At 44.9% G+C, this 13,240-nt stretch overlaps 1 protein-coding gene across 3 annotated transcripts in view; it reads left to right on the forward strand.

Annotated features, from left to right (window-relative positions):
• Positions 1 to 4,640: 4,640 nt before the first annotated feature.
• LOC120946983 (arsenite methyltransferase-like) overlaps positions 4,641 to 13,240 on the forward strand; it is a 77,241-nt gene continuing 68,641 nt past the window's right edge. The window contains exon 1 of one of the 3 annotated variants that reach the window (XM_040361870.1): positions 4,641 to 4,707. In XM_040361870.1, coding sequence (XP_040217804.1) covers positions 4,679 to 4,707 — 29 coding nt within the window. In that variant the 5' untranslated portion in view covers positions 4,641 to 4,678. Of the gene's footprint in view, positions 4,708 to 12,878; positions 13,146 to 13,240 lie in introns of those variants that run through there. The other 2 variants (XM_040361867.1, XM_040361869.1) reach the window with 2 other exon arrangements.

A 13,240-nucleotide genomic window follows, 5' to 3' on the forward strand; every position in this document is an offset into this window, starting at 1 on the left:
CTGGTGCACACACCTGCTCATCGAGGACTGTACCATCCCAGCCAGACCTCCACATGTTCTCTGAAAAGACCCAGTGGCCAGAAAATGCAGGGTGGCCATAACTTTAATGTGAGCTGGCAGGGCATGGGATCGTTGGGTTGGGGTGTTCAGATCATCCTGCAGGATCCTGGTTAAGTCCAGGATGGCTTCCTGGTTTAATCTGAAGTGGCCAATGACCTCAGACGCAGTCATGCCAAAGAGATCTTGGCGTGGGCGGTATATCCTCTCCTGTGCCCTCCTCCTCCTCCTCTGTGCCCTCCTCCTTCTCTGCGCCTGTAAAGTGGCGAGTGCCGTTATAATCATTGATGGCCCAGGCATTTTGGCAGTCACAATGAAGTCAAGCAAAGAAGTGTTGGCAGCTCTTCCTAAATGGTGTTGCTTCAGCAGACCTTTACAGGGCTGGTGTAAAATTAGGGCTGCTTTTATAAAGTCTAATTTTGCTCCAGAAAACTAACAGGTGCGCACAGGGCGTTATCTACGGCGCACAGGGCGTAATCTACGGCGCACACACTTAATTTTGAGGATCGCCCTATCTCCCTCATTTGCATCTTTGCCTATCAAATAAAGCGGCGTGACTAGCGTAATTTGCGTCAGAGGATGCGCCAGAGTAATTATTTTAAGTAGGACGGAAAAACCGGATTTTTCGTTTTGAGGATCGGGCGCAAAGATACGCGCGGAGTAAAATTAGAAATCTCGAGTTAAGTCGGCGCATCTGCTTTGTGGATTTGCCCCATAGGGTTTACAAAATAGGGGGTATTTTTATGGCATTTTTATTAATATTTTTTATTTACTAGTAATGGCGGCGATCAGCGATTTTTTTTCGGTACTGCGACATTATGGCGGACACTTCGGACACTTTTGACACATTTTTGGGACCATTGGCATTTTTATAGCATTGGCATTTAAAAATGCATTGGATTACTATAAAAATGCCACTGGCAGTGAAGGGGTTAACACTAGGGAGCGGGGAAGGGGTTAAGTATGTTCCCTGGGTGTGTTCTAACTGTAGGGGGGGGTGGACTGACATGGGGAAATGACTGATCTTCTGATTAAGGCTGGGTTCACACTACTACACTACTTTCATCCTACTTTGCTCTGTGTTCAATGTTTCCCTATGAGAGCGTCTTGTAGTGTCCTACACAAGTCGGTCCGACTTTGAAAATGCTCCCTGTACTACTTTTGGTCCTACATTGATCCTACTTCAGGCCCATTGAATATCATTGAAGTCGGACCAAAGTAGTATCCTGTTCATGAAAGTAGGATGGATGTAGGACCAATGTAGGATAAATGTAGGACCAATGTAGCAGAGCAAAGTAGGATGAAAGTAGTGTAGTAGTGTGAACCCAGCCTTATACATTGTATGAACAGAAGATCAGCATTTCTCTCCCTGACAGGACTGGGAGCTGTGTGTTTACACACACAGCTCCCGGTCCTCGCTCTGTAACGAGCGATCGCGTGTGCCCGGCGGCGATCGTGCCCTCCAGGCACGCGCCCTCCAGGCACGTAAAACGACGGCGGCTGGTTGGCAACCAGTTAACAGAATCATTACACTATTCTGTCTGTCTACCTTGCAGACATTAATTTTAGGCAAAAATAACATTTCCTTTACAACTCCTTTAAGCTGTGTTTTTTTCATGCCATTCTTTGTGTTCATTTTTTATCTCAGTAAACATATCTGAGTGGTTCAGTGATTCTGTGTGAGTTTCTCATTACTAATGCAACATTGCAGGATGTAACCCAAGGTGTCAGAGGTAAGAGAGGATTTGCAGAGTCGAGGTAATCAGTGGATTATAGAGTCTACTAGTAGCTCCCACTGGGGTACCGCTACACTTCATAGATGCAGAGCCTCCTGTTACTGAAGATTGTTACACTCTTTATGTGAGTTGCAGATTATCCGATATGGTTATTTTGTATAGAGGTCTGGTTTATTAGCAGGGAAATGAAGAGGTTGAGCTCGTAGCTTTGCTCAGGGGTAATTGTGAACATGTAGCTTTTTGATTTTAATTTGTGGTATATAATTAAAACAATATTTTAATGACACAGTGTAAAGTCAAATTGTATTCTTATTCCTGGGGATGTGGTGCAGTTCATACCCTATTGCATCTTCATTACATTTTAAATTCCTTGAAGAACTTTTGACAGCTCTCAGCAGATCAGGCATTCCCATGTAAAAGAACCTGTTCCCGTTGTCTAGTTCACAAAAAATCTCCTCCTCAAATAATGGTGCTGGCTCAGTATGCAAAGTAGCATAAACAGGACAGTGGTTTTAATCCCCAAAATAAAAAAAGAAATGCTTGAATTCATCATCGAGCAGGGATATGCCAGAGACACATGTATGGGGAGCTGACCCAGTGGCATAGCTACAGGGGTTGCAATGGTGGCCCCAACCCCTGCTCCAGGGGGCCCATGCGGGTGATAGAGAATGTCAGACCTCCCTCCCCATCATCACCTGAACTGTACATCAGCATACATACCAACTATTTGAGATGGGAACAAGGAACACCTATTAGCAAAAGACATAGGACACACCCCTTGCCACACCCCCTTAACTGCTTGCCGACCAGCTGCCGCAGTTATACGGCGGCAGGTCGGCTCTGCTGGACGAGAGCACGTAGCTATACGTCACCTCGACCAGCAGCCAATGGACTCCCGTGCGCGTGCCCGGCGGGCGCGATCGCCGCCGGGCACCCGCGATTGCTCGTTACAGAGCGGGGACCGGGAGCTGTGTGTGTAAACACACAGCTCCCGGTCCTGTCAGGGGAGAAATGCCTGACCGTCTGTTCATACAATGTATGAACAGCGATCAGTAATTTCCCCTAGTGAGTCCACCCCCCCTACAGTTAGAACACACCCAGGGAACATACTTAACCCCTTCCTTGCCCCCTAGTGTTAACCCCTTCCCTGCCAGTGGCATTTTTATAGTAATCCAATGCATTTTTATAGCACTGATCGCTATAAAAATGCCAATGGTCCCAAAAATGTGTCAAAAGTGTTGCGAAGTGTCTGCCATAATGTCACAGTACCGAAAAAAAATCGCTGATCGCCGCCATTACTAGTAAAAAAATATATATTAATAAAAATGCCATAAAACTACCCCCTATTTTGTAAACGATATAAACCAATCAATAAATGCTTATTGCGATTTTTTTTTTATGAAAAATATGTAGAAGAATACGTATCGGCCTAAACTGAGGAAAACATTTTTTTATATATATATATTTTTGGGGGATATTTATTATAGCAAAAAGTAAAAAATATTCATTTTTTTCAAAATTGTCGCTCTATTTTTGTTTATAGCGCAAAAACTAAAAACCTCAGTGCTGATCAAATACCACCAAAAGAAAGCTCTATTTGTGGGGGGAAAAAGGACGGCAATTTTGTTTTGGAGCCACGTCGTACGACCGCGCAATTGTCAGTTAAATCGGCGCAGTGCCGAATCGCAAAAAGTGCTCTGGTCTTTGACCAGCAATATGGTCCGGGGGTTAAGTGGTTAAAGGACAATTTTACTAAAAAATTATTAGCTAAACCCACAAGAGCTTTTTTTTACCAAATTATTCCTTTATGTTTGCTTTTGAAATTTACAAATGCAGCAATTTAGAAATTGAATGAAAGGTTTAGCACCGGGAAACACTTTTTAAAAGATAAAAAGTGAATTTTATTTACAACTATGTAGATCAGACCAACATGAGGTATAAAGGAGGAGGAAAGAGGGACAGAGGAACTTTGTTCCAAATCAGCACTGGGTGCATGGTCAGACAAAAGAGTGAAAGCAAAAGAGGGAAAGATGTGTTCCCAAATTCTGTGCTCTCTCTCTGCCACCCCCTACATTGCCGTACCCGGCTGTGTGATTGAAGGTACTGTATTGTTGATTTTCTGAAACAGTGTTTGTGCATTTTTATATTTGTATGTGTGTAGAGCATTCCACCCACCACATGACACACTGCAGAGCATTCCACAAGGTCTACCTAAGTCTTTAGGGCACCAGGAGGGGGGGGGGGGCACTAAAGTCGGGGGTTACCTGAAGAAGGGCTTATGCTCAGCACAACAGTGCACGGTGACAGGCAGCACAGCCCTGGGCACTGTGAACTTCAGAGCTTCCTCCACACTTATGAAGCTGGAAACACACTATGAGAAAATCAGGGAAACGATCGAGGAAGGAAATAGCGTAAAAAAAATATTTTTTGTTTATTGTCTCTAAACATGCGCAGTCTTTCATATCTGATTTTTCTTGTGCGAAAACCAGACAAAAACAGTATACATTAAATGAAAATCGTTTGTTCTGATCGCGTACGAGAAAAATGGGGGGGTTTGTCCCTTCGGGAATTTTGTCTGAATCGAAAATTGCGTAGACACATGTTACGAAAATCAAACGATTGTGTCTCAAATTTTTATTTCTGATTTTCTCATAGTGTGTACCCAACTTCCATCTGCTCCCCCAACCCCTACTTCTCCTCCTCTCTCCCAGTCAGATGCAGGGCAGACAATGGCCGTTTGTTTCCAAACACCCCCTTCTCTCCCTCCAGCCAATTCCCTGCCAAGACGTCCCACTCTAGTCCAGCACAGAGACTATCTCTGCTTAAAAGGAGGCGAGTGAGATGAGGGGGAGCCTGGGGAGGAGCCAGCAGGCACAGGAGCTGGAATGGCACAGATAACGATCCTCTGTGGAAGGTAGGACAAGGCTTAAGTGCCTTTTTATGTCTGACTGTTTGTGCTGATTATTATACAGCCGGCTGCATGTTCATCATGGGTACCTTCTAGAGATGAACACAAGAGGAATAGATGAGAAAAGAGAAGGAGAGATAGGGAAAAAGAGATATGGGGACAGAATGGGACATGGGGTATTTGGAGAAGCTATATGGAGACAGAACAAAGGGGATGGGGACAAAACAGGGCAGACTCCGCTTAGCTAAGCTCTGAATCTACGCCGGCGTAAATTTAAGCGTATTCTGGAAACCAGATACGCTTAAATTGGGCTAAGATACGAGCGGCGTAAGTCTCCTACGCCGTCGCATCTTAGGGTGCAATTTTTCCGCTGGCCGCTAGATGGCGCTTCCGTTGAGTTCGGTGTAGAATATGTAAATGACTAGATACGCATTTTTTTTACGTTGTTTCCGTATGGCTTTTTCCGGTGTAAAGTTAGTCGAACAAATAGCTGGCCTAGTCAATGTTAAGTATGGCTTTGTGAATACAGCACTTGCCTCTCTAACTTACGGCGGCGTAGCGTATATGCCATACGCTACGCCTGCCTAACGTTGCGCCCGCCTACGTGAATCTGGCTATTAGAGAATATTTAATATATGTATGTTCCAAAGTGCTAGTGCAATAAATATGCATAAAACATACATTTCATACAAAAATTCCAATATCACTGTGCCGCGATAAACTCGTGCAGATCCACTGCAAGCTGTTTGCACCGACTTCAGTGTACCATCACCAAGAGAGAGCACACACCACCTGCTTACCAAAAACATTTGACCTCTTAAACTTTTGAGGGCATGAGTGCTTGTCGTCTGACAGATATTTGCAGCCACTTCACTCAAAAAGCGACAATGCAGGTATAATAGCTTTCTCCCAGGAGGGCCTTTCACCACTCCATTCTGGTCACCAGAATTGTGTCCACATTGGAAGATCCCCCACCCCCCCTATTACTTTTCTAGAGACAACCCAAAAAGGAATTTTCTTTCAGCCCTGGCTCACATTGCAGCGATTTGGCATGCGATTTTACATGTCAAATTGCATGCCAAATTGGCGTCTATTGCATTTGCGGCACTGCACCGATTCCCAAAAGTAGTTTCTGTACTACTTTTGAAGATTTCAGGGTGCAATTTTAACAGACATATGTGCAGGAACCTGCATAGATGACTCTGAAATCGCCCCTGAAGTCGGGACTGACATGCGGGAATGAAACCATGCAAGTTAAGCTGTCAGTGTGAGCTTAGGCTCACTGTCAATAATAACGGTAAACAGGACAAATATAGAGGGTGAATGGATCACAGGCAGCAATAAAAACCTGACAGGGGGTCTTATCCCTCTCTACTCTATCCAAAACTAAAGAAAAAAGTTTTGCCTTTCACACTGTAGCGCGGGTGCGTCAGCGGATTTATTGGCGCGTTACCGTAGTTTTAGCTGCGTTTTTCAGCCACTAGCGGGACGCTTTTAACCCCCGCTAGCGGCCGAATAAAGGGTTAAATGCGCCTGTGTTGCGGTGCTGTAGAAGCGCTTAGCAGGCGCTTCGGCAGCGCTGCCCATTCATTTCAATGGGCAGGGCGTTTTTGGAGCAGTGTATACATTGCCCCAAAGACGCTGCTTGCAGGACTTTTCAGAATGTCCCACAGGCACACTGCCCCAGTGTGAAAGTGCTCGGTCTGAGAGGGAGGCGCTATTTTAGCGCTAAAACGCCTTCAGTGTGAAAGGGGTCTTAGTTATACTTTATGTTTCAATCATTTTTATTGAAGTTTAACAATACAAAGTATAAAGATCTCAGCTTTCCAATATACCGCATACAACCTAGTCAGAGAGTCATACATTAAATATTCCAAAAGGCCGAAGGAATCCTCCACATATAACATAACTGGACCATTCTCACTTTCTGACGTGAGCCTTAACACTTCCACTCAAGGAGTTATGATATATATCCCTATCTAAACCGCAAATTCTAAACTAAATACAATATCATTGCGTCCAAAACCTAGAGCTTGTTTTCGCTCCTTAGCCTTAGCATATGTTCCACCTGCCGGGAGGGACCAGGTCCCCACCAAGGGAGTCTGGCTTCTCCCGTCCCGCGGGTACCTCCCACTTTAGCCTAAGTCGGCAATGGATCGCCGAGGGTGAGCAAGCAAGAACTTTACAACAAAATATAACAGAGATCAAAACCCAATAGTTCTTCTGTAACAAAGAAGGGGGGGGGGGTGAAACAAAAAAAAGGGGGAGAATAAAGTATAGAGGAGGGGGTAAAGAAAGGAGAGAGGGGGAGGGGGGTGAACCACGGCACCGTGCCCAGAGACCCATCTCTGGGAAATAGTTCTAGGTTGTGAGCATCCCGGGGTCATTTGTCAGGTATCTAATACATGGATCCCAAACTTAATGAAACAATTTGATCTTATCTTGTACCATTGCAGTTAACCGTTCGTTTAACATAAGCCACAAAAAAATTGTGTCTAAGCTGGTCAAATGGTAGGGCAGCAGACCTCCAGTTCCTGGCTATAGTTATTTTAGCTGAGATGAATATAAATGTGAGAAAACGCCTCTGGGGCCTGGAGGCCTCTGTCACCGCACTACCCAAAAGTGCATGTTTTGCGGATTTTGTCAGATTAATCTGGGTAAGGGTGTATATAAAATTGTAGACCCTGATCCAAAATCTCCTGATCTTGGGGCAAGTCCACCATATATGAAAGGTGGATCCAACTTGGCCACATCCTCTAAAGCACCCAGAGGTGGCTCCGGGTACAAAGGTTGCCAATCTAACCCGTTACATATACCATCTAAACAATACCTTGTAGTTGGCCTCTATTATTGAGGTGTTGATAAGCGAACATGAGGCCATCTCTGAGATCGTGTGCCACTCCTCAAGGTCAAGGGTTTACTGAAGATCATGTTCCCATTGGAGCATATAATTAAGTTTAGTCGAGACATGCATCAATATAGTGTATATAGCAGATATGTGACCCCTGATTTTGTCATATTGACTTAATAGATGCTCCATGGGCGTTAATGTTGCTAAATCGCCCTTGCGAGCTACAGTTTGAACAAAATGGTGTATTTGAGTATATCTATAGCGTTCAGTGGATGGCATTTGATATTTGTCTATTAGAGATCGTTCGGATAGAACACCTTTGTGGTCGCAAAGGTCAGCTATTCGTATTAGGCCCATGTTAGTCCACCACTCGAACGCAAGGGGAGTGAGGCCCGGGGTGAACTCCCGATTTTTCAGTAGTGGATTGTGGGGTGACTTGAAATTCTGTGATATCGTAAGCCTGTCCCATATTTCAAGCGAGAAGGAGAGAGTAGGACATAGTATAACCGGTCTCTCTTTCATAGAAAGCCACATAATGTGAGATATTAATTCAGGACGACAGGAATAGGATTCCATAGACATTCACATAGCTTGGGATTGTTGGGAGTGAAACCTTGAGAGTTGGGCCAATTGGGCCGCATAAAAATATTTCTGTAAATCAGGCAGGCCAAGGCCTCCTTTTAGTTTTGGGGTATACATCGTACTTCTGTTCACCCTAGGCCTCTTGTCTCCTTTATAACCAGTGGCACAGGTATGGTGTGAAATAAATACAGTATCCTTGGTAACACATTCATTTTTATTGAGTGTAGTCTGCCGAACCACGATGGGGGGTGAATCTGCCATCTAGCCAGATCCTCAGTCAACCGTTTGAATAGGGCGGGGTAATTCTTCTTATATAGCGTTTGGATGGAGGAGGTTAGATGTATCCCAAGATATGGAAGAGCCTCCGGTTCCCATAAAAATTGGTAGGACGTAACGTTTTCTGAGTGGCACTCTGCAAAGATAGATTTAATGCCCTGGATTTACTATGATTAATTTTAAGCCCAGAAATATCTGAAAAAGGTTGCAAAATTGCATATAGATTGGGGAGGGAAGTGATCGGTGAAGATAGAGCCAGTAAAAGGTCATCTTCAAAAAGTAGGGGTTTATGTTCATAGTCACTGCAAGCTATCCCCCGAATATCTTAACATGTACGAATCCTGATAGCCAAAGGCTCAATGGCTAGAGCGAATAGCAGCGGGGACAACAGACATCCCTGCCTAGTTCCCCTTCTGATATCAAGCGACTGGGAGGAGTATCCCCTAAGCATTAAGGAGGCAGACGGGGTATCATACAGCATCCGCAGGAGGGTCAGAAAGCTCTTGCCAAAGCCATAACGACTTAAGACGTCAAACAAATAGTCCCAGGAGAGGGAATCGAGCGCCTTCTGAATGTCCAGAGAAAGCAGCATTCCCCGCCTCGGTCCCTTGCCGTCCCAATCTGATTGGACCTCCGAAATTAAGTCTATTATCCTGCGGGTTTGATCTGAAGCCTGTCGATTTGGGACAAAACCAGCCTGGTCTGGGTGAATATAGTGCAGGAGGAAAGTGTTTAATCTAAGGGCTAAAACTTTAGTTAATATTTTTAAGTCTGCATTAATCAAGGAGATTGGGCGGTAATTTGCACAGTCCCCATGAACTTTCCCTGGCTTCGGTATTACATTTAGATAGGCTACATTCTCATGACTGGGGATTTTATTTCCACGTCTCAAATCATTAAAATAAGAACATAAGTGGGGAGCGAGGATGTCTTGATATTTCCTATAGTAGTGACCAGTAAAACCGTCGGGTCCTGGGGCCTTGGAGGCTAATATGTTTCTCAGCTTGGATGGTAAGACTGAGGTTGAGTGCCATTCTTGCGTCATCTATTTTATGTCTAAATATCAATCTGAGGGAACCTATGCTGTTCCTCCATCAACAACTCTAAATTCGCCTCCAACTGGAGAATCGTTTGATCTCGGGACCGTTTCGCTCTGGTCGCTACTTAGTTATACTTTAAGCAAAGGTAGAGACTACTACAAATTGGTTATTATATTTTTACATTCCTTAAATACCTCATGCCTGGACCACTACTTATTTAACTTATGCATTTATTTATTTATTTATTTCCTTTAGTAAATTGACTGTTTAGGAGGTATTTTTTGGGGGTTTGTGAGGTAAATAACTCATGAGGTTATAGTGGATTTACATTTTCAGCATCTCATGAGATAATTGGAGAAAATCTGTCACCTGATTTAATTACCTCATGACATATTCTTTAGACCCCTTTCACACTGGGGGCGCGACCATGTTAGCGCTAATGCGCCTCTCGTTTAAGCTACGCTTTTGAACTGCTTTTTGGCCACTTACGTAAGGTGACCAGATTTTTAAAATGAAATTCGGGGACATATTTTTTCTTTACTAGTAATGGCAACAATCAGCGACTCTCTGCCCGTCGCCGCCCGCCTCACAGCCTCTCAAGTCTTACTCTCCGGGCCCCGGCTACTACTGAATGGTGAGAGGAGGAAGATCACTCCGCCAAGGAAGGCAAGGAGATGGGCAGGTGGCTGGCCAGGATTTGAGCCAAGGCAGAAGAACATGCGCCCGAAACTGAAGAAATATTCCCTCCACTCCGACCAGCACATGATCATCAGAAAGGGGCACAGATAATGGGAAAAATACAACCCCCCTATGCTAGTAGGCACGGCGGAGCGGGGGGGTGTAATTCTATTTTTTTTATTTTAATTCTGCACTGACTGTCTTTGAAATTGCCCCTGCCCCCTATTAAATCCAATCTGGGGACAAAACAAGGGACAGACTTGGTCCGGGGACAGTGTCCTCAATCAGGGGACTGTCCCCTGAAACTGGGGATGTCTGGTCACCCTACACTAGTGGGCTCTTTTACCCCCAAAAAAGGGGTTAAAAACTCCAGTTTTGCAGTGCTTTCAAAGCGCCTTAAAGACGCTGCCCATTCATTCCAATAGGTAAGGGAGTTTTGGGAACACGAAATACCCTCCACAGAGATTCTGCTTGCAGGACTTTTTTCCGTCCCACAAGCGCATCAGCCCAGTGTGAAAACACACACTGGAATGAATCAGAGGCGGTTTTCAGGCGCTTAGCAGAGGCTATTTCTAGAGCTAAAGCGCCTGAAAAACGTGTGAAAGGGGTCTTAGTGAATTGAGAGGAGATGTGATCAGAGCAAGGGAGATGGGAACAGAGCAGGGGACATTGGGAGATGGAGACATGGGGACAGTCACAGTCTGGGTTGCCAACCGGTCGTAAATATATGGACCGTTTGTTAAAAAAGGGTTCTTTTCTCCTATCCATAAGTCTCTGTAGAAAAGATAAAAGTGCCCGTCAATTTTCAATTTCTCCTTGGCTCTGTTCTGTGCATGCACAGTTCCGGGGCCAGCCAATGATTAGACAGATGAGTTCTGGCTAACTTGGGTAACGGGGCAGGTACATCAGGATGCGCGTGATGTCAGTGTGCTCGGCTCCTGTTTCTAGTAGTTGAGATGAGAGGGAGGGGAGGAAGGAGTAGGACCAACAGCCAGCCTGCAGTGTCCTACAGCCTGCCCTCCCACAGTGCCCTACAGCCCACACGCCTGCCCGCAAAGCCCTACAAGCACCCACTCATCTTCAGTGCCCTATAGCCTGCATGCCTGTAATGGACAACAATGTAAGGGGAAGTGAGGAGGATACTGATATACTGTAAGGGGGAACTCTGCAAACTCTGGTGTAAAGAGGAACTCTGATGTACGGGGGCTTTGTCATCAGAGCCCCCTTACATCAGTGTTGCCAGAATTTCCCCTTAAATCAAGGTGCCCACAGCCCCCTTTCATCAGAGTATTCCCTTACTGTTTAAAGGGGATCTCTGTAGATTCTGATGAAAGGGCTCATTCAGACAGGCGCTCCCATCCTCCATGTAGAGCCGCTGTCTGGGGTTGGTGGTAGCTGGAGGGGGCACCAAATTACACCTTCGCCTATGTATGAGAAAAACCTTGCACCGGCCCTGGATACATTATAGAGCAGGGATATGCAATTAGCGGACCTCCAGCTGTTGCAAAACTACAAGTCCCATCATGCTTCTGACTCTGGTGTTATGCTTGTGGCTGTCAGAGTCTTGCTATGCCTCATGGGAATTGTAGTTCTGCAACAGCTGGAGGTCCGCTAATTGCATATCCCCGTTATAGAGCATTCCACCCATCACATGACACATTACATATCATTCCACCCATCACATGACACAATGCAGAGCATTCCACCCATCACATCACACAATGCAGAGCATTCCACCCATCACATGACACACTTCAGTGCATTTCGCCTGACCCATAATATACTCCGGTGCATTACACCCACCCCATTATACACTGTAGAGCATTACAACTATTCCATGACACACTGCAGAGCATTCCACCCATCCCATGACACACTGCAGATTATTTTGCCCAACCCATAATACACTCCAGAGAATTCCACCCATCCCTTGATACAATGCAGAACATCTTACCTATCCCATGACACTGCAGAGCATTTCACCTATCCCATGACACTGCAGAGCATTTAACCCATCCCATTACACACTGCAGAGCATTTCACCCAACCCATAAAACACTCTAGAGCATTACACCCATACTATGATACACTGCAGAGCATTACAACTATTCCATGAAACATTGCAGAGCATTCCACCCATCCCATAACACTTCAGACTCAGAGTATTCCACACATCCCATGACACACTGCAGAGCATTCCACAATCTCATGACACTGTAGAGCATTTCCCCCAATGGAAAAACTACCAAGGTCACAAAGATTACATTTGCGGCCAGTCCCTGGTCTTTTTCCACCATTGGGGTCCCCAAGGCGGCAGGAAGGGGCCCGCTGCAGAACATGCGAAAAGGTACCACAACGGGATTAAAGGGCCCTGAGCTCGGAAGGAAGGGCCTTGGGACCAGAGAAAAAGGCCCCGTGACCAGTGAGTCAGGGGGGCCTTTCATGGTTTCTTGCACCAGGGCCCTGAAGGTTCTAGTTACTCCTCTAAACTGAGCCATTCATGCACTGGCTAGTTGTGTATGATGATAACATTTTTTTATCCACACAGGATCTAGTTGTTGCTTATTACCCAGAAACTTTCATACATTGTTAAATTACATTGTTAAGTAGTACATAATCGGTACCAGTAATACATACACAGCTAAGGTAGTGTGCTTACTTTTTCATGTCTTGTGCTATAAGTATGACTTTGCAAAGGTCATCCAGTGCATGTTTACATTAATTGCTTTCAGCTCACTCTGTAGGATGGGTTAAAGTTCACTTAACCAGCACAACCATCTGGCCTGAGAGTTACTATTGCACAGGTGTAAGTTATTTTTAAAGGGAATTACACTTTTGTCACAAGTACACAAATGCTCCAAGCCTGGATACTGCATTTTCTCAGGGTTTTGTGAATGCTAGTAAAAGAACCAGTCCTCTTTTCTGGAAAAGTGAGATTCTAAATAGTCATATAAAGGACTTATACAAAGTAGAGCAGCTGCCACAGTCATTAACCAGTTGGAAATGTCACATTCCAGGTAAGATTTCTATCTATCACAATTTTTTCAACTGTTGTAGGTCTTCGTTATATATATCATGTTTATTTATCCCCATAGACAGGGCAGCAAATACT

Source organism: Rana temporaria, chromosome 8, assembly GCF_905171775.1.
Source record: "Rana temporaria chromosome 8, aRanTem1.1, whole genome shotgun sequence".
NCBI classification, from domain to species: domain Eukaryota; kingdom Metazoa; phylum Chordata; class Amphibia; order Anura; family Ranidae; genus Rana; species Rana temporaria.